This window comes from Coffea eugenioides, chromosome 2 (assembly GCF_003713205.1).
Source record: "Coffea eugenioides isolate CCC68of chromosome 2, Ceug_1.0, whole genome shotgun sequence".
NCBI lineage: Eukaryota > Viridiplantae > Streptophyta > Magnoliopsida > Gentianales > Rubiaceae > Coffea > Coffea eugenioides.
The window spans coordinates 77,833,588-77,852,990 of NC_040036.1; the positions used below are offsets into that span (position 1 = coordinate 77,833,588).

A 19,403-nucleotide genomic window follows, 5' to 3' on the forward strand; every position below is an offset into this window, starting at 1 on the left:
TTCTCCTGCAAAAGCATGTAGACCACAACAGAGGACTTGCAATTCTATCCACATTAAAGCACAGTGGAATTCACTGCCACCCCAAATAATTAAAAATAATTATTCAAGAAACCAGCTCCAATGAAAGAATGAAATCAACAAAAAAATCAAAAGCAGGTAAAAGAGCCTGGGATGTCACTTGAATGCAAGCTGCTACAGTAGAGGAAACATAGGCGTCAATCACATCCCCAAAACCAATAACTGATTAAAAACAAACGAACAATTAGTTTGACCTTCAACGATGTAAATAGCCTTTGACAAAAGAAAGCCCCAAGATCTAAATGACAACAGCATGGCTGAAACCCAAGATCAAAAGATGTAGATATATAGTTGTTACAGAAAATCCCAAAACTGTTAATCTTCAAACAAAGTAATACACATAGGGAAGCAGAGACCTCCTTTCAATTATTTTAATGACATCACCGAGCTCACCAAATCCAAGCTCCTTCCAAAATGAAGATGGCATGTCATCCTGATACACTATCCACTATCTCATCAAGAAAAGCTCAGAAGGAAAGTAGGGACAGACCAGAATTCCCATTTTCTCTTGCAACATCAAGCAGATAGGTAAATTTTAATGCCACACCAAACAGCAGAATGAATTCGCCAAATAATCAAGAAGCAGATAAAAAAGCCTAGGAGGTCTTCAAGCACAACACCCATCTTGCGGTTCCAACAATAGAGAGAAGACATCAAACATCAATAGAAAACCGATAATTGATCATGCACAGAGGATCAATTAGTCTGAGGCAGAAAAGAGTATCTTCAAAACAATGTAAATAGTGTTAGCCTCAGAAGAAGGAAGCAAGAATCTCAATGAAAACAGGAAGACACAAACCCAAGATCGTAAAATAAACACAAAAAGTCCTTACAGATAATCTGATTCATGCTAATTTCCAAAAAAAATGTAATGCTCCAAAGAAGCAGAGAACACCTTTCAATCACTTTAACCCAGTAAGTTCTAAAATTCCAAGCTCCTTCCTAAAATGAAGATGGATAAACAGACTTAGCTAACCATAAACTAATCATTAGAATTGGAAAAAAACCTAACTTGAAGTAGGGAAAGAGAAAAACTCCTTCAAGGATCTCCTGCAGGGATGTAGTTTAGGAAGCCTAAAATGTCAACAAGAAACAGCATGACCCAAAACCAAGACCCTAAAATAGAAATATATATTCATTACCTATAATCCAAAAACTGTCAATTTTCAAATTGAAGTAATAAGCATAAGGGTGTTGAGAACTTTTTTCAGACATTTTAGCCACGCAAACTTCTTCATCAAAGTAGGGGACAGAAAGGGTTTATAACTAACCAAAAACTGTCCACTGTTGGTCAAGAAAACCTGCCACACCAAGTACTCAAAGAGAAGAACAGCTCAATTTTTTGGCTCAAGAATCATGTTGAAGATAATTCACAGCTACAGTACTTAACGATCAATCTTGAATCCAGGCCACTACAGAACAGATTAGAGATGGACATTTAAAATATTCCCAAAACCACGAAGTTCAGCAACAATTAGGTGCAATTAGCTCAAGGTGGAAGAGGACTCGTCTAAGACAAGGTAGATAAGCTTTGATTGGAAGAAGGAAGCCCTGAGATACCACTACAACAGCTCAAAATTGCCAAAAATCCACAAGTATACGGAGTCAAATGATCCTGAAACTGTTGGCTTTCAAATATAGATAGTTATAAACAGTAATCAGCATAGAAATGTTCAGAACTACTTTCAAACACTTTAAACTGTCACATCCCTTGGACAGCTCTCCTTCGCATACTGTTTAAATGCTGATAGTTGTGCCTCCAACTCTATCATTTTATAGAGATAACATAACAATAAAGTTAGCTGATGTCAAAAATCTTCCGATAATAAAGTGTCATATATGAGGAAAACATAAAAAATGATGACAAACCCAATGTTGCAAAACTTGAAATTCCACACCTGCCTAAAGAGACGACCTTCAAGTATACAGGCAGAGAAACAGAACTCCTTCCAAACAGGGCCCACTACACAGCTGAGGAATATAACCCAAACAACCATTTAGAAGCTGCCAAAAGATACCCTAACCATCACGTGTATAACAAGAGAAAATCTCCAAAATCATGTAATGCACAATGATGAAAACAATCGAATCCACACTCCCTATTTGAACAACACAGAGCATATAATTGATGATGCCTGTTACCTCTTAGAGCAAACAGAACTAAAGAGGTTGGGATGAAGGGGAATCCCTGGAACAAGACCAATAATCAGTACAACTTTAAACAAAGTATTGTTAGCCAAAAACAAGAAATGCATGAGCAAAAAAGTTACTCAAAAAAAAGAAGAAGAAGAAAAGCCTTTGGATGCATTAGAAGATACAGGTCTCAATTCCAAGATGCTAACATAAAGGACCAGGCGGGTGGGCCGGCGGGGGCATAAGATATTTACAGGTGTCAAAACCACTAAGTTGGCTCAAGCAAAAAGGAAGAAATAGTGCGTACTCCCTTCGTTAACAATGCAAAAAGCCTTTGATCTTGGACAAGAGACGTAAGTTGTCATCAAACCTCTGAGTCATCTGGACCCAGATTCCAGCAACCAAAGTCATGTTAAGGAAATTAAATAGTTCCTTTGAAACATACAACTTGAGTTGTTCAATCCTTCAATCCTAACGAGGTAGATGCAGAGCAAATCAATCATCATATCCAGAATGTCCCCAATCAGTCCTCTGGAAAAACAGCTCTAAAAAATTAATAAAAAAAAAGGCAGGGAAAGAGCACACTTTACGAAATCTGATAAACCAATATAGCAGGGTAACGACAATGACCAAAACTCCAAGCTCCCCTACAATCAAGACAACATGTAGAGCCAGTTAATAATAACTCCCTAAAAGGTGGCAAATTTCCCGATTTTAGAGCACATTCAATCAAAACATATTTTCTCTCCTCGGATTCTAAAAGCAAGGCCAATCTCTAAGCATCAACAACAATACGATAATGTGATGTTGTCCGATAAACTGGAATGCCAAACAAAAGTCATGTACGTTAGATAACTCCTATGGTTTTTGAATCATTATTATCCAAAAAAAAAAAATCCCAATCATTGCTCAGGAAAACAGCACAAAACCGCAAGTAGGGAAAGAAAAACTCTCCCAAGATTTTGTAAACCAGAAGAACAGGATAACGATCATGACCAAAACCCTTGAATCCAAGATCCCCTAAGATCAAGACATCAACAGTGACTCCATAAAATAAAAGCGGTGATTTTATCAAGCAAAGATGAGAACAACCCAAGACCAAGAGGGGATTAGAGAAGAACTCCCAAATTTCAGACCGCATTCAAATCCATCCAACAGAGCTTTTCTCTCCCCCATTCGGCCAATTCTACAACAAGGTGATTTTCGAAACATTCACAGGAAGGAAAATACCAGAGCTACCACCTAAAGCAATCATGAATAAATCACAGAATCTACGTCAATCAACAATTCCAATATTAATCTCCAACTCAATTTAACTAATTTCACAACCTTCAAAATCGAGAAAACCGATGCAGAGAACTGCGTTCGATGATTCTTAATGAAGAACGAAACCGACGAGGGCGGGAATAGTTGGAGGGGAGTTGGGGATATTTATAGGTGTTTGTTAAACAATGGACGGTTAGGATTAAGCTGTTGTTGATGATCTGGACGGCCACGAGGTGGTCCTTTTCCAAGTTGGATTTGGGCTAAGATTCGTTAGCCGTTGGGAATTTACTCGCTAAGATTCGTTAGCCGTTGTACGCGTACGGTCCAGTTCCATTTTGTTTTTATTTTTTTTTTTTTTGGATAGGAAAAGCCGGTTGTTTTAATTTAGGAAATTGCCATCATTAGTGCTGTTATACAAGTCGAATTGTTCGATTTGTCGACTTGCTTAGACTCGTATATATTCGATAACAGTTCATTCAAAATTTTATATGAGTCGAGTTCAAACAAATATTTTGATTTGATAAATAATTGAACAAACACGAGTCTCATTCACAAATTTAAATGATGATTTGCAAACATTAATCTAATTGTCATTTCACAAAATTTAGGGTTAGATGGTTAGTTTAATTAGTATTGAATCTATTGATTATTTGAGAGAAAAAAAAACTAAATTTGAGTTTCTTGTTCATGTTAAAGGAGTCGAACTCGAACTAAAATTAAAATCTTAATTAATGAGTTGAACATGAACAGGGATTTCGAATTCGAAAATTATCAAATAAACATGAGCCTTGTTCAAGTAGTATAATGAACAAAGTTCAGACATAAAATACTTGATTTGACTCATTTATAACCCTAGCCACCATGCTGGAGAAATTCTGCTTTTGTTTTTTTAAAAAAAAATGGTTTATTGCCCTGTTAAAGGTGGTATGCTTCACCATTTGGGGAGGGGGGTTCATTTCTGCATATAAGCTTCATGAAGGTGTCCTCGTGTCACATCTTTTTTTAAAAATAAAAAAAAAAAGTTTACGGCATTAGCTTTTGTTTGGCAAGCTGCTGTAAGTTTTCAATGAGATATTTAATAATATCAGAGAAAATTCATGATTTATGCGTGAAAAAGTTCTAACAATTGATAAGATCAGATAAGTTTTAGAGTATGAACTCTCGATTCAAACATTGAAATTCTTTGATAGTCGAGAAAAGTCTGGCTTACTCTTTCTTTTTCTCATTTTTAAACCTTTTCAGTAAAAAAAAAAAGCCCTAACCCTATAGGTTATTAAATAGGGCCCCCGCAATATCTAATTGTGGATGTGAAAAAATTTTTGGTTAGTGAAAAACTCTTATTCCAAATGAATTTCTGAAAATTCTTTTCTATTTCCATAAAGAACCTCCTCATTTCTTGGTATCCAAATAGTACATGTGTTAGAAAAATGGAAGATCTATTCTCTTTTTTTTTTCCAAAAAATTATCTTGGAGATTGTGTAATGCTTACTCTCAAACTCTTCGTTTACACAGTAGTGATATTTTTTGTTTCTCTCTTCATCTTTGGATTCCTATCTAATGATCCCGGGCGTAATCCTGGGCGTGAAGAATAAAAGGGGTTTTTCTTTTATATTTTCTTTTTCTTAGTAGTTTAACTAAGAGGAAAAGATTTGCAAAATTTGAAAAAATCAAGTCATCAACGGAAACGGAAAGAGAGGGATTCGAACCCTCGGTACGAATAACTCGTACAACGGATTAGCAATCCGCCGCTTTAGTCCACTCAGCCATCTCTCCCAATTTTATTTTAAAAGATAATTACTCTGTTAGATTACACATAAAGTAGAAAGTAAGGAGTGCTTTTTCTCTCTTTTCTTTCTCTATTATATATGTACACCTTTTATCAGCAATTTGATTCCGATAAATAACATAAAGGATTCGAAAGCGGCAACAATATAAAGAAAACTAAAGAAGACCCCCTTGCATTGATTTTGTTTGAAAGGCCCTTCTTATTGACACGGCCTGGCCCGGTCAGTACCTAGCCGGGCCTTTTTTTGTTCCAACAAATTTATAGATAAATAATGATGATTTATCTAATTTGAAAATCAAAATATATATTATTAATTAATATAGAAAATTAAATAAAAAATATTCAAGCAAGAACAAGGAAGGACTATTGCAAAACTAAAAAAAAGCGGTCAACACTCCAATTGTGATGGTTTTTTGATGATCCTATCTTGATTATGTCCAATTTCCCTATTCGACAAAAAGCTCAGTTGTATACAATAATTCCATTGTTGCGGGTATAGTTTAGTGGTAAAAGTGTGATTCGTTTTATTAACCCTTTAACAGTTAAAGGGTCTTTGCTTTCGGTTTGATTCAGAATTCATATTCCGATCAAAAACTTTATTTCTAAAAAAGGATTAAATCCTTTACCTCTCAATGACAGATTCGAGAAAAATATACATTCTCGTGATTTGGATCCAAAAGTCACTTAGAAAGTGAGAAATTGGATTATATAAAATTGCGAAACATAATTTTTGAATTGGATTAATACTACCATAAGTATGAGTAAAAGGTCCATGGGTCAAAGCTGGTATGCTTCACCACTTTTTTTTTTGGGCTCTTTTCTGGATAGATGCTTCACCAAGGTGTCCTATCTATATATATATATATATACACACACGTAGATACATATATATACATATATATACATATACATACACATATATATATATACATAAACTTTAACGATTTGATACATGTGAATAAAAATGTAATTGAAAAATATGTACTCACAATTCAGACAAGGTCTTATGTTTTTATTTGAAATTAGATGGATAAAATTGTTTGCAGGATACAATTTTGATTAGGTGCTAAAAGTTTATCATACATTTATACATTATTGTCTTAATATTTATTTTTGTTGCTTTAATATTTATAGTGTATGGCGCATTTGAGATAGGCGATCGTAGATTTTAGAAACTTTACTGCCCTTGTGATAAAAAGTAAAGTAGAAACACAATGATTATCCATGCCCTAACTTAAATCCAATAAGCAAAATGGTATTTTTAGAATAGTAGAATATTAAACACCAAGTTTTGTTTTTAAATAGATTTTTGTAGTTGCGGGGACAGTGGATGCTGCCTTCCTGGTTCCTTCGACTAAGTACGAATATATAATAAACAGAGGTGAATACCGTACAGTACGGGATAATACAATCCTGCAATTGAAAACTTTTGGCAATGCATTCATATTCCTTCTTGATTTGGTATGTAGCTATTCATTTATAAGCAAGATCTCAGATGCTTATAATTCTTTGCATCCCAAGGAAGTCGTCCTCGTATATTTTTAATAGTCGAATGGCTCTTCTTAAACAAAGAAAGATCTACTCAAGGAGTCCTTAATCGATTATTCTACATTTGAAGGGTTGAAATGAGTCGACCACACCAGAGTAGATATCCTATAACTTGAACCATCTGCCAAATGCATAATTGTTTGCAATCTTGTTAGGTGCAACCTGGATGACTACCTCAGTTTTAAGTTTTCGCTAATGGGGCCTGTTCTGCATTCCCTGTTTAGCCTAATTCTCTAACGTGGAAAGCTAAGAGACCAGCCAAGGAAATCCTGCGGTGCTTCAACTTGCAGATAGTTGCAGAGCATTCAAAATTGAAACTTCAAGCTCCTTTCAAAAGCATTTTTCGAGTTCATATAGAAGTGAAACTAGAAATTTTGGAACTTCATTCAGGTTAACAATGCAGGAGCTGCAGGACTAATGGTTGAAGGAGATGTTTCCGTCTTAAAGAGATAATTCTGGCGGATGTTCTAAAAGTTGAAGGTCAAGTAATTCTTCTCTGTAACTAGCAGTTTGTCTGTTTGCTGCAAACTTATAGGATCAATTTTTAAATTGTATATATACTACACAGAATGATCTTGCCGCTATCTTGGAGGTAACATTTCTGGGAAAAGCTTTTGCAACCCCGAAAGACCTCGTTTGTTTGGCTTTAATATCTACACTAAAAAAGTTAAAGAGAAGGACTTGATCAAAATTAAATCCTCATAAGGTCGTATTTTGTCGTATTGTTATCCATTTCAAGGTACCAGTTCATTTTTTTCTGCCTGTTATGTCCATCTGAATTCAAGCTAGACAAGACCATGCAAGTGTTTAAGTCAGAAAGTATCCATATATACAGGCTTAAGTTAATTATTGGTGAAATTAATTAGTGATCAACCTAATTGTTGAGTCTTGTACTCAAGCTAGCGTTTGGTGCGAATCAAGCACTTCTGTAGTTCAGCATATCCTTTTCTCTTCACTAATTCAACACTTGAAACATACTTCCCATTTCAGAGCAAGAGTCATGACTTGATTGTTCTCCATATTGTTTTCAGTTATTATCCAACGAATGGGCTGTAGAGGTGCTAAGCGACGACGAAAGTCTGACAGAAGAGAGATTGGACAAGGTGGTAACTGAATTTCTCAAGGACTTCAAGGATGGCACTGCAGAAGCTAAATGTTGGCCTGCAACTTTCACGGCATATAAAGTTTCCAAAGCAGCAATCAATGCCTACACAAGGATTCTGGCCAAGAAATACCCAACTATCTGCATCAATTTCATTTGTCCAGGCTGCTGCAAAACAGATACAAACTGCAATACAGGAGTCATTACTGCTGGAGAAGGTGCTGAGGGTGTTGTAAAGCTTGCATTATTGCCTGATGGTGACCCTTCTGGCTTGTTCTTCTTAAGAAAAGAGGTGACACCTTATTGATGAGAAGAATCAAATGCAAGCTTATGCATCTAGTAGGAATACCATTTTGGATGTACGTTGTATGAAGCTGGTAAAATCTTGTCAAGGTATTTTAATATGGCTGCCTTGGGGAACTGCCCACAATTTGGTTTTTCGGGGAAGTTTATTCCTGACTTGGTGGTACTACAATTTGGTATTGCTTCTTGGATTTTCGGGTCTGGCCCTTCATATTTGGCTTTCTTCATTTTGTTTTCCTATAATTCTTTTTCTTTCATTTGTTGCTTTTGTTTGACCCAAGGTTTTGAAACTCAGACCATTCATTGAACCGAAAAAATGATTGGATCACGGGTCATTGGTTCAATCGTTAGACTAATCGTAATTGATCCATGATGTCATAAATATGTCATAAATAATTATTAATAATTATAAAGAATTATTGTATATAATAAAAATAAAATGGAACAATTTAGTAAATGATAATATTTGATTGCACTATTAAGTTTGTCATTTTAACTAAAACATAAACACAAATTCCAATACACCTTTTTACCTTCCCAATCACTTTTTTATCTCATATACATTACATAATAAAAAGTGCTACAGTAATTATTTCAAATAAACTTCTATCCAAACACACAAAGACATTTTAAATACATATACCGAATTTCAAGAGTAATTGACTAATGTTTAAAGTTAAAAGATATAGATAATGAACATAAACATTTTGTTAAGACTGCAGGATATACATTGACATTAAATTTTTCATATATTTTGTTAACGGATGCCATTAAATACTTGTTAATATACCTAAATTTTACCTAACTTAACATATATATATATATATACACATGTACTAACAGTTATTATCTTCTTTATATTTATATACTTTTACTAATTAATTTTACATTTGAAAAAAATTTAATACCTGAAAGACAAATGGTAGGAGTCTAGCCGAGATCAAGTCAAATCAAATCAAGCTTCGAACGCTTCCAAAATAAGGGAAGCTGCTTTGAAGACGACTTCATCCGGCTTCCCACCGCAACTGACAGAGAAAAGTGAAGTGGGCCTGCTGGAGGTAATTCCCACTACCGTCTCCTCAACCTTTGAGTTTAAATAACGTTACTCCTCTTCTGCACAGATCCCACGTTCTTCAGCTCTCAAGTCCCAACCTTCAGCTGTATATATACCGAACTCTCCTTGCTGAAGAATCCAACGTCCCCTCTCGGAGCCATTATTTTTGTCACAAAGAAGTTAATAACAACACAAAAAAGCCCTCATTCGTCACCAATCTCCACCTTTTTTACAGAGGTAAAATCACATTCCCTCTTGTTTTTATCAGATTGAAGTTCAAAAAGCTTGATTTTTTTCTTTTTTTTTTTGGGGCTGTATTTGTGGTGGTAGTTGATCGGTATTGGTTCTTTTATGGGATGCATATACTTTTCCAGTGTCATACAACTACTGGGATTTTGAAAGTTTTTTTGAAGCACAGGTGGGCTGGAACCAGTTAAAGCAAGAAACTTCCTTGTTTTGAGAGATTAAATTTGATTAAAGTTTTAAAATTTAGTGATTTCAAGACCCTTTCTGATATTCTATATATATATATATATATTTGAAATTGGTGACTTTATCCAGAATGGCTGGGATCAAACCTGGTGTGCTAGCTCTGTTTGATGTGGATGGCACCCTTACCGCCCCGCGAAAGGTAGCTAATTTTATTTTTTTAGTACAAATTTATGGGTGGAGAGTTAATTATGGTGGTATCCATCCTTTTGTTGCATTAGTAGATTGTGATTCTTATTCTTTGAAGCATAGGGGCTTAGATCGGCTAGGCTCGAGTATAATATGCTGTTCTTTTATTTTCAAGAATTCCTTTTCAATGTTACATGGCTCATGTTGTGTTCGGTGGTTTGTTAAAATTGGAGTTTGACTGATATTGGGACTGTATCCTATTCAAAAAATTGAGCTGCATTTGTATAGATAGAGTTCCTATTTCAACTCAAATTTCAATTTCAACGGAGAACTAAATGCAGCTCAGCTGAAGATTTCACTTCCTAGATAGTTAAGATTTTCATCACAGTCTTAGAGGATATTATGTCAAAGTTTGACTGATGTAATGAAAAAGAACAGTATGCAAATTATGCAATTAGAAAAGATTAAAACTCTTCTGGTTGTTTGTCAATTAATATGTCCATTGGACCAAAACCTTTTTTCTTTTTTTTTATTTCGCTTTTTGGCCTTTTTGGTAGTATGCCTGTTTAGAGCTTGATTTAGGTGGCAAGCTTCACAATACAGCTTAGCATCTTCGATGATCTTTGTGTCATCAATATTTATGGTTTGTTTTGCTAAAAACTTTCAGGCGGCTACTCCTGAAATGTTACAATTCATGCAGAGATTGAGGAAGGTACATCATTCGTTTCTGTAAGGCTTTTTTCACTTGTGGGCTTCATTTCTCATTTCTTGACAATGTGCTCATTGAATGAGATCGTCTTAATTTTACAAAAAAAAATTTGTCTTCCTTCAGGTTGTGGCTGTTGGTGTTGTTGGGGGTTCTGATCTCGTTAAGATATCAGAACAGCTTGGAAAGACAGGTTAGGTCCAACAAGCCCTTTGTTTGTTTGTTCATTTAATGATATGATACCACTATACTGAGGTTTTTTTGTCTGTTAAGTTTTATCCTTCCTGTTATTGAGGTTTTAGATCATGATCTTTTTCTTTACATGTTGAAACCCTATTCTCTGATATCATATTTTGAAATTGCTTTAAGCAGCTTTTTCTTCTCTCCACTCTCTACTCGCACACACTCTCTCAATTGTATTTCATGTGTGGTGTCTTTGATAAGGATACACCTTGCAAATTTTGTAGAAACACTTGACCTATTTTTGAAGCTAACTGCTTATTTCACAATCTCAAGCTATTTGACTCGATGTTGTCTATGCAGTTATAACTGATTACGATTATGTTTTTTCCGAGAATGGCCTGGTGGCTTATAAGGGAGGAAAGCTGATTGGAACACAGGTATTGTTAAGATAAGGACCATACCATTCTACAATGTCAAATGGAGAAGTTGAACTAGCAGAAGGTTTAAGTTTGGTCCTGTTTGGTTATTTGATTTTGTATTTCATCATCTGGAAAATGATAAAAGAAACTACAATTAGAAAATTCATTGGAGGATTAGAGAACAGATATCTCATGGGCTATACTCCATGATATGGTAAATGGACTGTACCTGTTTTGGTGGAAGAGTTTTTGTTTCTTTTTCTAAGGCTCAGTGGTTGGAATATGATCTCCTGCATTATCAACTGCAATGTATGCAATCGTTTATTTCAGTGGATTGTTTCAATTGTAAAGTGGTACCATCTTATTGGGTATGCATCCATGCATGGGATCAAAATCATAAAGTTTGGTCGAAATTCTTATATTTGCTGCCTTAGTGCTTGAAAATTCCCCTATTAGGACTCCTTGTGTGATAGAGAATTAATTCTTACCTGGTAATGAAAAAACAAAAGCTGCACAGATTTTGAACTCAAAACATATTTCATGAGACTCTCCCTCAAGCAGTAGCCATAATTTTGATTGGTGTTTAAACCATGATAAGATGAAATGCATTATCTGGTAGCTCAATGTGAGGGCACTCTATGTATAAGTCTAGATCTTGAAGCAAGAAAATGAGGAGAAGTTATTTTGTTTTTCTTTCTGTTTGAAGAATTATCAGGACTACTTGTAGACTAGCTGCCATAACAGTTTCCTCTATATCTTGATTATTCACGAGTATCTTCGAGCACTAAGTTTTGCCCTCTCCGTGCAGAGTTTGAAGTCATTTCTTGGTGAAGAAAAGCTGAAGGTAGTTCGATTCTCTGTAATGACAATTATGATTTGAAAAACTAATGAAAAGTAAAATAACACATCAATGAATGTCGGATAATGCTTTGGCATCTAGATGATTGTTGGAAACATCTGATTGACTGTGCACAACTTGTTCCATATTATTAGAACTACTTTGCAGACAAGGTTAGGACTTTGTCATGTATTTTCTGATCCCAGAAGCTCTTTACTTGAAATTGATTGCTAGTCACAAGGTTGCTTTTTCTCTAGGATTATAGAAAATTTTGTTGTTACTAGTTTGATAGTTTATATTGGTAATACTCTGAATGCGATGCTGCAGGAGTTTATTAACTTCACACTCCATTATATTGCTGATTTGGACATCCCAATAAAAAGGTTAGCAAAGCAATGACTGTGTGCTGTCTTTCTCTTCATTGCTGCCTTTTTTTTAATTTTTTTTTGCCCTTATCCATCAGATTCTTCATTTATGTTTGTCTTAACCTTCCACTTTCTCTTCCTTACAGGGGTACATTCATTGAGTTTCGAAGTGGTATGCTTAATGTGTCCCCAATTGGGAGGAATTGTAGTCAGGAAGAAAGAGATGAGTTTGAAAAATATGACAAGGTATTGGTCTGCTTTTCCTCTACTACAGAGCATGAATTTTAGATTTTATTCTATCATTGCAGAACATTTGGCGAATGTTGATTTCGATTTGAATGACATCTAGGTTCACAATATACGTCCAAAGATGGTCTCAGTGCTAAGGGAGAAATTTGCACATCTTAACCTTACCTTTTCAATTGGAGGACAAATTAGTTTTGATGTGAGTGGTTGTTGCTCCCAAATTTATCCAGAATGCCATTCCCAAACCCAAGCCCCCCTCCCCAGCGTGTTTACTTGGAAAATAGAAAAACAAATTGTTAAATGTTTTTTATGGAAAAAATGCATGACAGGTTTTCCCTCAAGGATGGGACAAGACATATTGTTTGAGATACGTTGATGAGTTTCCGGAGATTCACTTCTTTGGTGACAAGACATACAAGGTGACTTCTTTGGATTCATAATTAACAGTGCAATTTTACCGTAGAATACATAGCTTCTCCTAATTTTAATGCATAGCACTTGTTTGACATCCCTTCTCCTGCCTGCATCCATCTCCCAGAAAAATGAAAATGAAAAACCTACAAAATTCTGGTATGACAAAATTAAGAGGTTTTTTCTTATTTGTCCTTTTTCCTTTTTCCCTTTGACAGGGCGGAAATGATTCCGAGATCTATGAATCTGAGAGAACCGTGGGACACACAGGTCTACCATGCTTGTTTAATTTATTTCTTGAGTACTCAAATGTTGCTTGCAATGGCGTTCTTTTAACTTTCAAATCATGTTAACTATTATTATACTTCTCCTGTTGTCATGTTGCCTTCGAGTTTCTTTTCAAACTAATTTATTAAGCTTTCTTTTCAGTTACTAGCCCGGATGATACAGTAAAGCTGTGTTCAAGTCTTTTCCTGGGCAAGGAGGATGCAGATTCTTGACCATGTTGCATACTCTTGGCTTTTCAATTGTTTCTAGTCATTTATAAAGTGGTCTTAAGTTCTGAAACTTTCCATCTACGCTGTATTATCATTCTTATGTATGTTCAAGTTGTAAAATTTTGCCTTGTAATCTGTGGATTTAGTAAAAATTCCTTTCAAACAATAACCTTTTGCTAAACAGTGTATTTATTCTGTTCTATGTAATGAAGAATAAGAGGCAGAAAGACCAAGGCCTTTTTCTAGCAGAGTCTGGTACAGATTGCGAATGCAAAATCTTTGGAGTGTATGATCTGCCATATCTAATGTATTCATATGAATTTCCACCAGGCTGATATATATATGCAAGCAAAACCAGGCATGCTGATTTGCTGATAATCCATCCTCTTCGACACTTTATCTGTTCATTACTTCTCCCTGTATCAAGAAAAAATATAGGCTGAAAGCCATGGAAAAATTCCTGGTCTGGAGGATTAACTTCCTCCATTTTGTATAAAGACCATTAGACCTTTTTCTCACGTTTGGAACTTTGGATATGAAAGAATTGAAAAGAAAAGGAAGGATATCAGATCCCTTCCAAGTCAAAAAAGCTATCCGCTCAAAATCGGACGAAAACGTGAGAAAGTGGTGTGGGGTAAATGAATTATTGCATGTACCACCACTTTTACCTTAAAAAGATTACAATCTAATAGAACACTCGTGTAAGTTTAAGATCTAATGGTCTTTATGTAAAACACAATCTTTTCTCCACTTCCAAACAAAGGAAAATTGCTTCATTCCCATTCTCCTCCAAAACTCCCAAATAACATGGAATATATTATCTTTTCGATTCGTTTCTTTTCTTTTCTAACTTAAGATTTCTCTTCTCTTCTTTTCTTTCCTAGACTCCCAAACTGGAATCATGGCAAACAACGTGCAGTACATTGTTCACAGAACTCATGATACTGCACAATTCTGGGAGCTGATTGGTGACAGTTACCTAGAGAAGCTAAGAGGAAATATCCAACATGCTAGTAAGTTGGGTATGTCCAGACTGGGTAAGTTGGATATACTGTTGGCTGGATGGATGTAGTTCCATAAGTATATTCTTCTTCTTCCTCCTCCCGGTTCTCAAGCTCACCAATTGGGATCACACTAACAAGTTCAACAGATCCCAGCTTTTTCCTGAGCAAGGAGGTCAAATTAACTGCATCAATTCCCTCACCAACTACCACTATCTGGTCCTTGTTTTCTCCTTGTAGAGCCACTCTTTCAATACCTGAACCAAGAAAGTAGAAATTATCAGTACAAACATTACTTTTCTATGTATGTCTAAATTCTGAGGGGACAAGTTTTTTTTTTTTTGTGAAAAGGAAAAGGAAAAAAAAACCTGCTACAGAAACTGCAATTTGCATAGCTTTGGTTAATTGCTTCTTCTTTGTGCAGTCTAAGAACCTTATAACAATTCTTTGCTGCATTTAAGAAGTACAATCATGTAAGTATTACTAGGAAGAAATGAGACAGCACCAGTGCAAAATATAAAATGGTTTCTAGCTAGTGTTGGCTTCATAAATCGTACCTGCATTTCGTGCTTTGGCGTGCGACTGCAACCAATACTAAGAGAGAGAGAGTGTGTATGTATATACGAATTACAGAACTTTAGGATTCTTGTGCTGTAATCTACAGAGATGCTTCGTGAATATATATAGCAACTGCAAACAAGCAAACCCCATAACTTAGCCTCTTTAAAGTTTAAAGTTTAACCACCATCCCACCTTCCCTCTTCCTTTAAAGTTTAACCACCATGCCACCTTCCTTCGTCCTTTCCCTTTGCCTTTTCTCGACCGCGTGGCTTGGAAAGAAATAGTCAAATGTTTCACTCAACCAAGTCAATTTAGTCAATTTTTGAAAGCAAGCAGAGAATAAATGTTAAAGGTATAATTTTAGAAACCTCCCTTGTGGTTTCTAATAATTGCAGTCACCTCCCCTAAGATTTGAAAAATAATAGAAACTTCCCCTAATATCTTGGTAACAATTGATGATATAAACAAAATGAAAAAAGAAAAAAAATCTAATGAATATTACCCCTCTCTAATATGTAAAATGAATTGAATGCTAAAAAGTCAACTACCACCATTATTCGTTAGGTGAAATTTTCAAGTTATTTTTTTTTTTTTTGCAAGAAAATTTAAGGCATGTTTTGAAAGCATTCTTTTTTTTGTACTATAGACATATTTTTTTGGTTAAGTAATATTTGAAGATATTTATTTTAACAAATGCCTTCCTAGTTGGTTGATCGACTTTTTGTAAATTGATTAATAAAACTAGTAAAAAAATTTGGGAATCAAGTATATTGTATTATATTAGATGCTATTAGAATTTTAGAATAAAGAAGTATTACCAAAAAGGAATTTTCATTTTTCTCTTTTAAACTCGTTTTCACTTAAAATTTGTAAATTTTGTGAAAGCCATTATAGTTTTTTTAAAATATCAAGAGATGTAAGTGTAAATTTTCAAACCTTAGAAGAGGCGGTTGCAATTGTCAAAAACCTTGGAGGAGCATTCTAAAATTATTTGAACTAGCGATTGAGCCACACTCGATGCATGTGCAACTTATCAAAAAAAAATTTAATTGAAAGAATCACATAAATAGTGCAAGTGAAAAAAAAAAAAAAAACCATTGATAAGGGAGAATGTGAGAATTGGAGGGGGTACTTTTAGTTGAGTAAGATTTGTGTGTGAGTTGATAATATAGATGAGAGTTAATGAATTATAACAATAAGGGTTAATTAAAAATAGAGATAAGTATAAATTTGAAAATACACAAAGTTAACACCAAATTAACTATCTACACAGGCTTTATTATTGTAAAGACGTTAAATTGTCCAGTGATATGATTTTTCCTCCGTAGAATAACAAGTGAATATATTCGTAATGGGAAAAATGTTAATATAACATATACCTAATTCATTTATTAAAAAAGAACTCCCTAAGGTTTCTGTTGAGAATAGTAGTGCTTTACAGTAACAGAAACAATGATTAGTTTTAAAAAAAAAAAGTTTGTTATCTTTGATTTAAAAAAAAAAAAAAAAAAGGTTCAAGAACCATGGTGGGTTTACTAAGGACAACTATACAAGATTAGAGCACAGAGAAAATGATCAAAGGAAGAAAGAAGTTAAGTCGGGTCAAGCATTAGTAATAAACTAGAGTGGCCGGTGCAAAAAGCAATGTGTTAATCTGTTAAAAAATTAAAAAAGAAATGCGCAATGAGTTTTGAGAAATCTGAGAATTGATATGGTTTACGGTTCACCAAATAAAAATAGAATAATTAATAAATTTACTATTGCATAATTAAATTACTTTCATAACAATATGAATAAAAATGTACACATTAACAACCTTAAGCATACTTTCAAATGTCATATGCAAAATTGAAAGTGCTAATATGCAAAAGTTAGTGTAATGAAACAAATGTTCACTTTAGTAAATCATGTTTACATATATATATATATATATATATATTTGTGTTCAAGGAAGACTTCAAACATTACAAAAGGAAAACAAAAAAAGGGGGAAAGTTTGAAAGTCAAATAAGCAATCTTACAGTATTTGACTAAAAGCCAAACGGTTTCGGGTTGGATTACTTTTGCTAAACAATCACATTTAGAACATAAAATTACTCTTAAAAGTAGGACTGTCAATGGGGTTGGATTAACCCAAACTCAGACTCATTCAACCCAAAAAAAGCTTGATGAGCCTGATTTTTCAATGAGCTTGTTTAAGGTTGGATCTAAAAATCAGATCCAAATTAAATATGAACCGACCTTGGGTCTCATTAGATTCAAATCCGATATAAGCCCGACCCATTAATTACTTATATATTTAATATTTATATTTTGATATTATATTACTAAATACTAAATATATACAAATTACTAAATATAAAAAATACATATGAAAACTCTTCTATTAGATTTCTTGGGAGCCAATGTTGCTTATGTATAACTAAAGCTAACTTTTCTTATTGGTTGAGTAAATTTTTATATTGGTATAATATTAATTGATTTTTTTTTCTAGAAATACAAATCATCAAGCATGTTTGAATTCAAGTCACAAAACTATGAAGAAATTCCAATCTTTGAAGATGTATTGATTTATAACCGTATATTTTAGGGAAAATGGCCAATTTCGTCCCTAAACTTTTTTTCTGTGTCAATTTAGTCCATGTATATTTTTTTTGGCCAATTTGATCCTTATACTTATTTAACGGTTCTAATTGAGGAACTCCGCGGCGGCGCCACCGTATAAATTCAATCAAATCACTAATTGAACAATTAAGTAAGGGTATTTTGGATAGTTCACTGGGACAATAACAAAAGAAGTAAAATCCTTGAAGGATCCAATTCTAAACCTTGGATTCTTGACTAACAAAGTCTCCAAAGGCTGTCCGAACTCCTCTCCCATTGCTTAAAAATTGCCCAGTTTTGCTTTGTTTCTTTTCAACTGCGTCAGAGAGATCACAATTTGCGACGTCCAATTCTAGGACTAGTCCGGCCTCCGAATCCACCGCCCGCGCCAACTCCTCCACCCTTACCAAATCCCCCATGCCCTCCACCAAAACCTCCTCCAGCCCCAAAACCACCACCTGCACCACCTCCTATACCTCCACCTTTCCCAAAGCCACCATCTGCTCCACCCCTTTTTCCGCCACCGGCCCCACCTCCAGCACCTTTGCCAACGCCTCCTCGGGCTCCTCCTCCTACACCTCCACCTGCTCCACCTCCGGCACCCCACTAATGCCTCCAACGACCCCTCCTACTTCCCCGCTTGCTCCACCCCCAACTCCACTACCAATCTCTACCAGCCCCACCACCTACACCACCACCTACTCCTCCACCAGCTCCACCCCCTGCACCTCCTCCAATGCCACCTCCAGCACCACCACCTGCACTGCCTCCAACTCCACCACCACCACCTGCTCCTCCAACACTAGCTCCAGCCCCAGCACCACCACCTACACCTCCTCCAGCGCCACCTCTAGCGGCACCACCACCACCTGCACCTCCTCCAACTCCAGCTCCTCCATTAGCACCTCCAACGCCGCCTCCAGCAGCACCACCACTACCTGCACCTCCTCCAATTCCAGCACCACCATCGGCACCTCCTTCAATACCCAGAAAATCCTCAAGAATGTGTTTGTATCCCGCAACATAATTAAACAAAAATCAGCTACCCAAGATAATTTAAATTCTTCCAAAAAAATAAAAGAAAAAGGGGTGTATATCAGGTATAAGGCGCTCTGAAGAACAAAAAAAGTGATAAAAATCGGTCCCCAAAACACTCAACTCTGTTGGTCCTCAAACGTATCGAAACAGTTGGGAAAAGAAGGGAAAAGCTCTGCTGGTTTGTAGTGGAAAGGGATTTTCGAGTGGTGATAATCAGTAGCCGAATAGCAGAGGAAACCGAAATCCAGTGGAGCTTCTTCAATAAAGACTCAATATTCTCAAAACTCGATTGGAATCTTGCCAACATAAATCTCAGCACCCAATTCTAAGTTTAGAATAGAATTGGGTCTTTTGCCGGATTATTGCAATTATAAAAAACTAATTGGGTCCTTTTGCCGGATTTTACTTCTTTTGTTACTGTTCCAACAATGAACTACCCAAAATACCCTTGCTTAATTGTTCAATTAGTGATTTGATTGAATTTATACGGTGGCGCCGCCGCGGAGTTCCTCAATTGGAACCGTTAAATAAGTATAAGGATCAAATTGGCTAAAAAAAATATACATGGACTAAATTGACACGAAAAAAAAGTTTAGGGACGAAATTGGCCATTTTCCCTATATTTTATTACTATTTTTCATATACT

At 35.4% G+C, this 19,403-nt stretch overlaps 4 protein-coding genes, 1 long non-coding RNA gene and 1 other non-coding gene across 8 annotated transcripts; 2 read left to right on the plus strand and 4 right to left on the minus strand.

Moving 5' to 3' along the window:
* Nucleotides 1-1,945: 1,945 nt before the first annotated feature.
* LOC113760849 lies at nucleotides 1,946-3,003 on the minus strand. The gene is made up of 3 exons (XR_003467105.1): nucleotides 2,519-3,003; nucleotides 2,221-2,266; nucleotides 1,946-2,049 (listed from the first exon to the last, which is right to left on the minus strand). It is a non-coding gene; the product is annotated as an uncharacterized LOC113760849 (long non-coding RNA).
* Nucleotides 3,004-5,162: 2,159 nt separating this feature from the next.
* On the minus strand, nucleotides 5,163-5,250 carry TRNAS-GCU. Its single transcript has one exon. It is a non-coding gene; the product is annotated as a tRNA-Ser (tRNA).
* A 770-nt stretch (nucleotides 5,251-6,020) lies between these two features.
* Nucleotides 6,021-8,220, plus strand: LOC113760335 ((+)-neomenthol dehydrogenase-like). Its single transcript, XM_027302888.1, has 3 exons — nucleotides 6,021-6,049; nucleotides 6,733-6,796; nucleotides 7,843-8,220. The coding sequence occupies exons 1-3, from the start codon at nucleotides 6,021-6,023 to the stop codon at nucleotides 8,218-8,220; spliced, it is 471 nt and encodes a 156-aa protein (XP_027158689.1).
* A 1,076-nt stretch (nucleotides 8,221-9,296) lies between these two features.
* Nucleotides 9,297-13,801, plus strand: LOC113761375 (phosphomannomutase). Of its 3 annotated transcripts, none has more exons than XM_027304335.1 (12): nucleotides 9,297-9,507; nucleotides 9,832-9,901; nucleotides 10,556-10,600; nucleotides 10,721-10,787; nucleotides 11,138-11,214; nucleotides 12,005-12,040; nucleotides 12,362-12,417; nucleotides 12,546-12,645; nucleotides 12,749-12,844; nucleotides 12,975-13,064; nucleotides 13,275-13,326; nucleotides 13,486-13,801. In XM_027304335.1, exons 2-12 carry the CDS (start codon nucleotides 9,833-9,835, stop codon nucleotides 13,554-13,556), a joined length of 759 nt encoding a protein of 252 aa, XP_027160136.1. In that variant the 5' UTR covers nucleotides 9,297-9,507; nucleotide 9,832; the 3' UTR covers nucleotides 13,557-13,801. The 3 variants fall into 3 exon arrangements, with proteins under 3 accessions (XP_027160136.1, XP_027160138.1, XP_027160137.1); XM_027304336.1 differs by lacking the exon at nucleotides 9,297-9,507 and adding an exon at nucleotides 9,667-9,688; XM_027304337.1 differs by lacking the exon at nucleotides 9,832-9,901 and having other exon boundaries at nucleotides 9,298-9,507.
* Nucleotides 13,802-14,278: 477 nt separating this feature from the next.
* On the minus strand, nucleotides 14,279-15,190 carry LOC113763746 (heavy metal-associated isoprenylated plant protein 47-like). The gene is made up of 3 exons (XM_027307659.1): nucleotides 15,112-15,190; nucleotides 14,923-15,004; nucleotides 14,279-14,811 (listed from the first exon to the last, which is right to left on the minus strand). The coding sequence occupies exons 1-3, from the start codon at nucleotides 15,115-15,117 to the stop codon at nucleotides 14,564-14,566; spliced, it is 336 nt and encodes a 111-aa protein (XP_027163460.1). The 5' UTR covers nucleotides 15,118-15,190; the 3' UTR covers nucleotides 14,279-14,563.
* A 2,859-nt stretch (nucleotides 15,191-18,049) lies between these two features.
* LOC113760336 (glycine-rich protein 5-like) lies at nucleotides 18,050-19,064 on the minus strand. The gene is made up of 3 exons (XM_027302889.1): nucleotides 18,896-19,064; nucleotides 18,394-18,696; nucleotides 18,050-18,303 (listed from the first exon to the last, which is right to left on the minus strand). The coding sequence occupies exons 1-3, from the start codon at nucleotides 19,062-19,064 to the stop codon at nucleotides 18,050-18,052; spliced, it is 726 nt and encodes a 241-aa protein (XP_027158690.1).
* Between the last annotated feature and the right edge of the window lie 339 nt (nucleotides 19,065-19,403).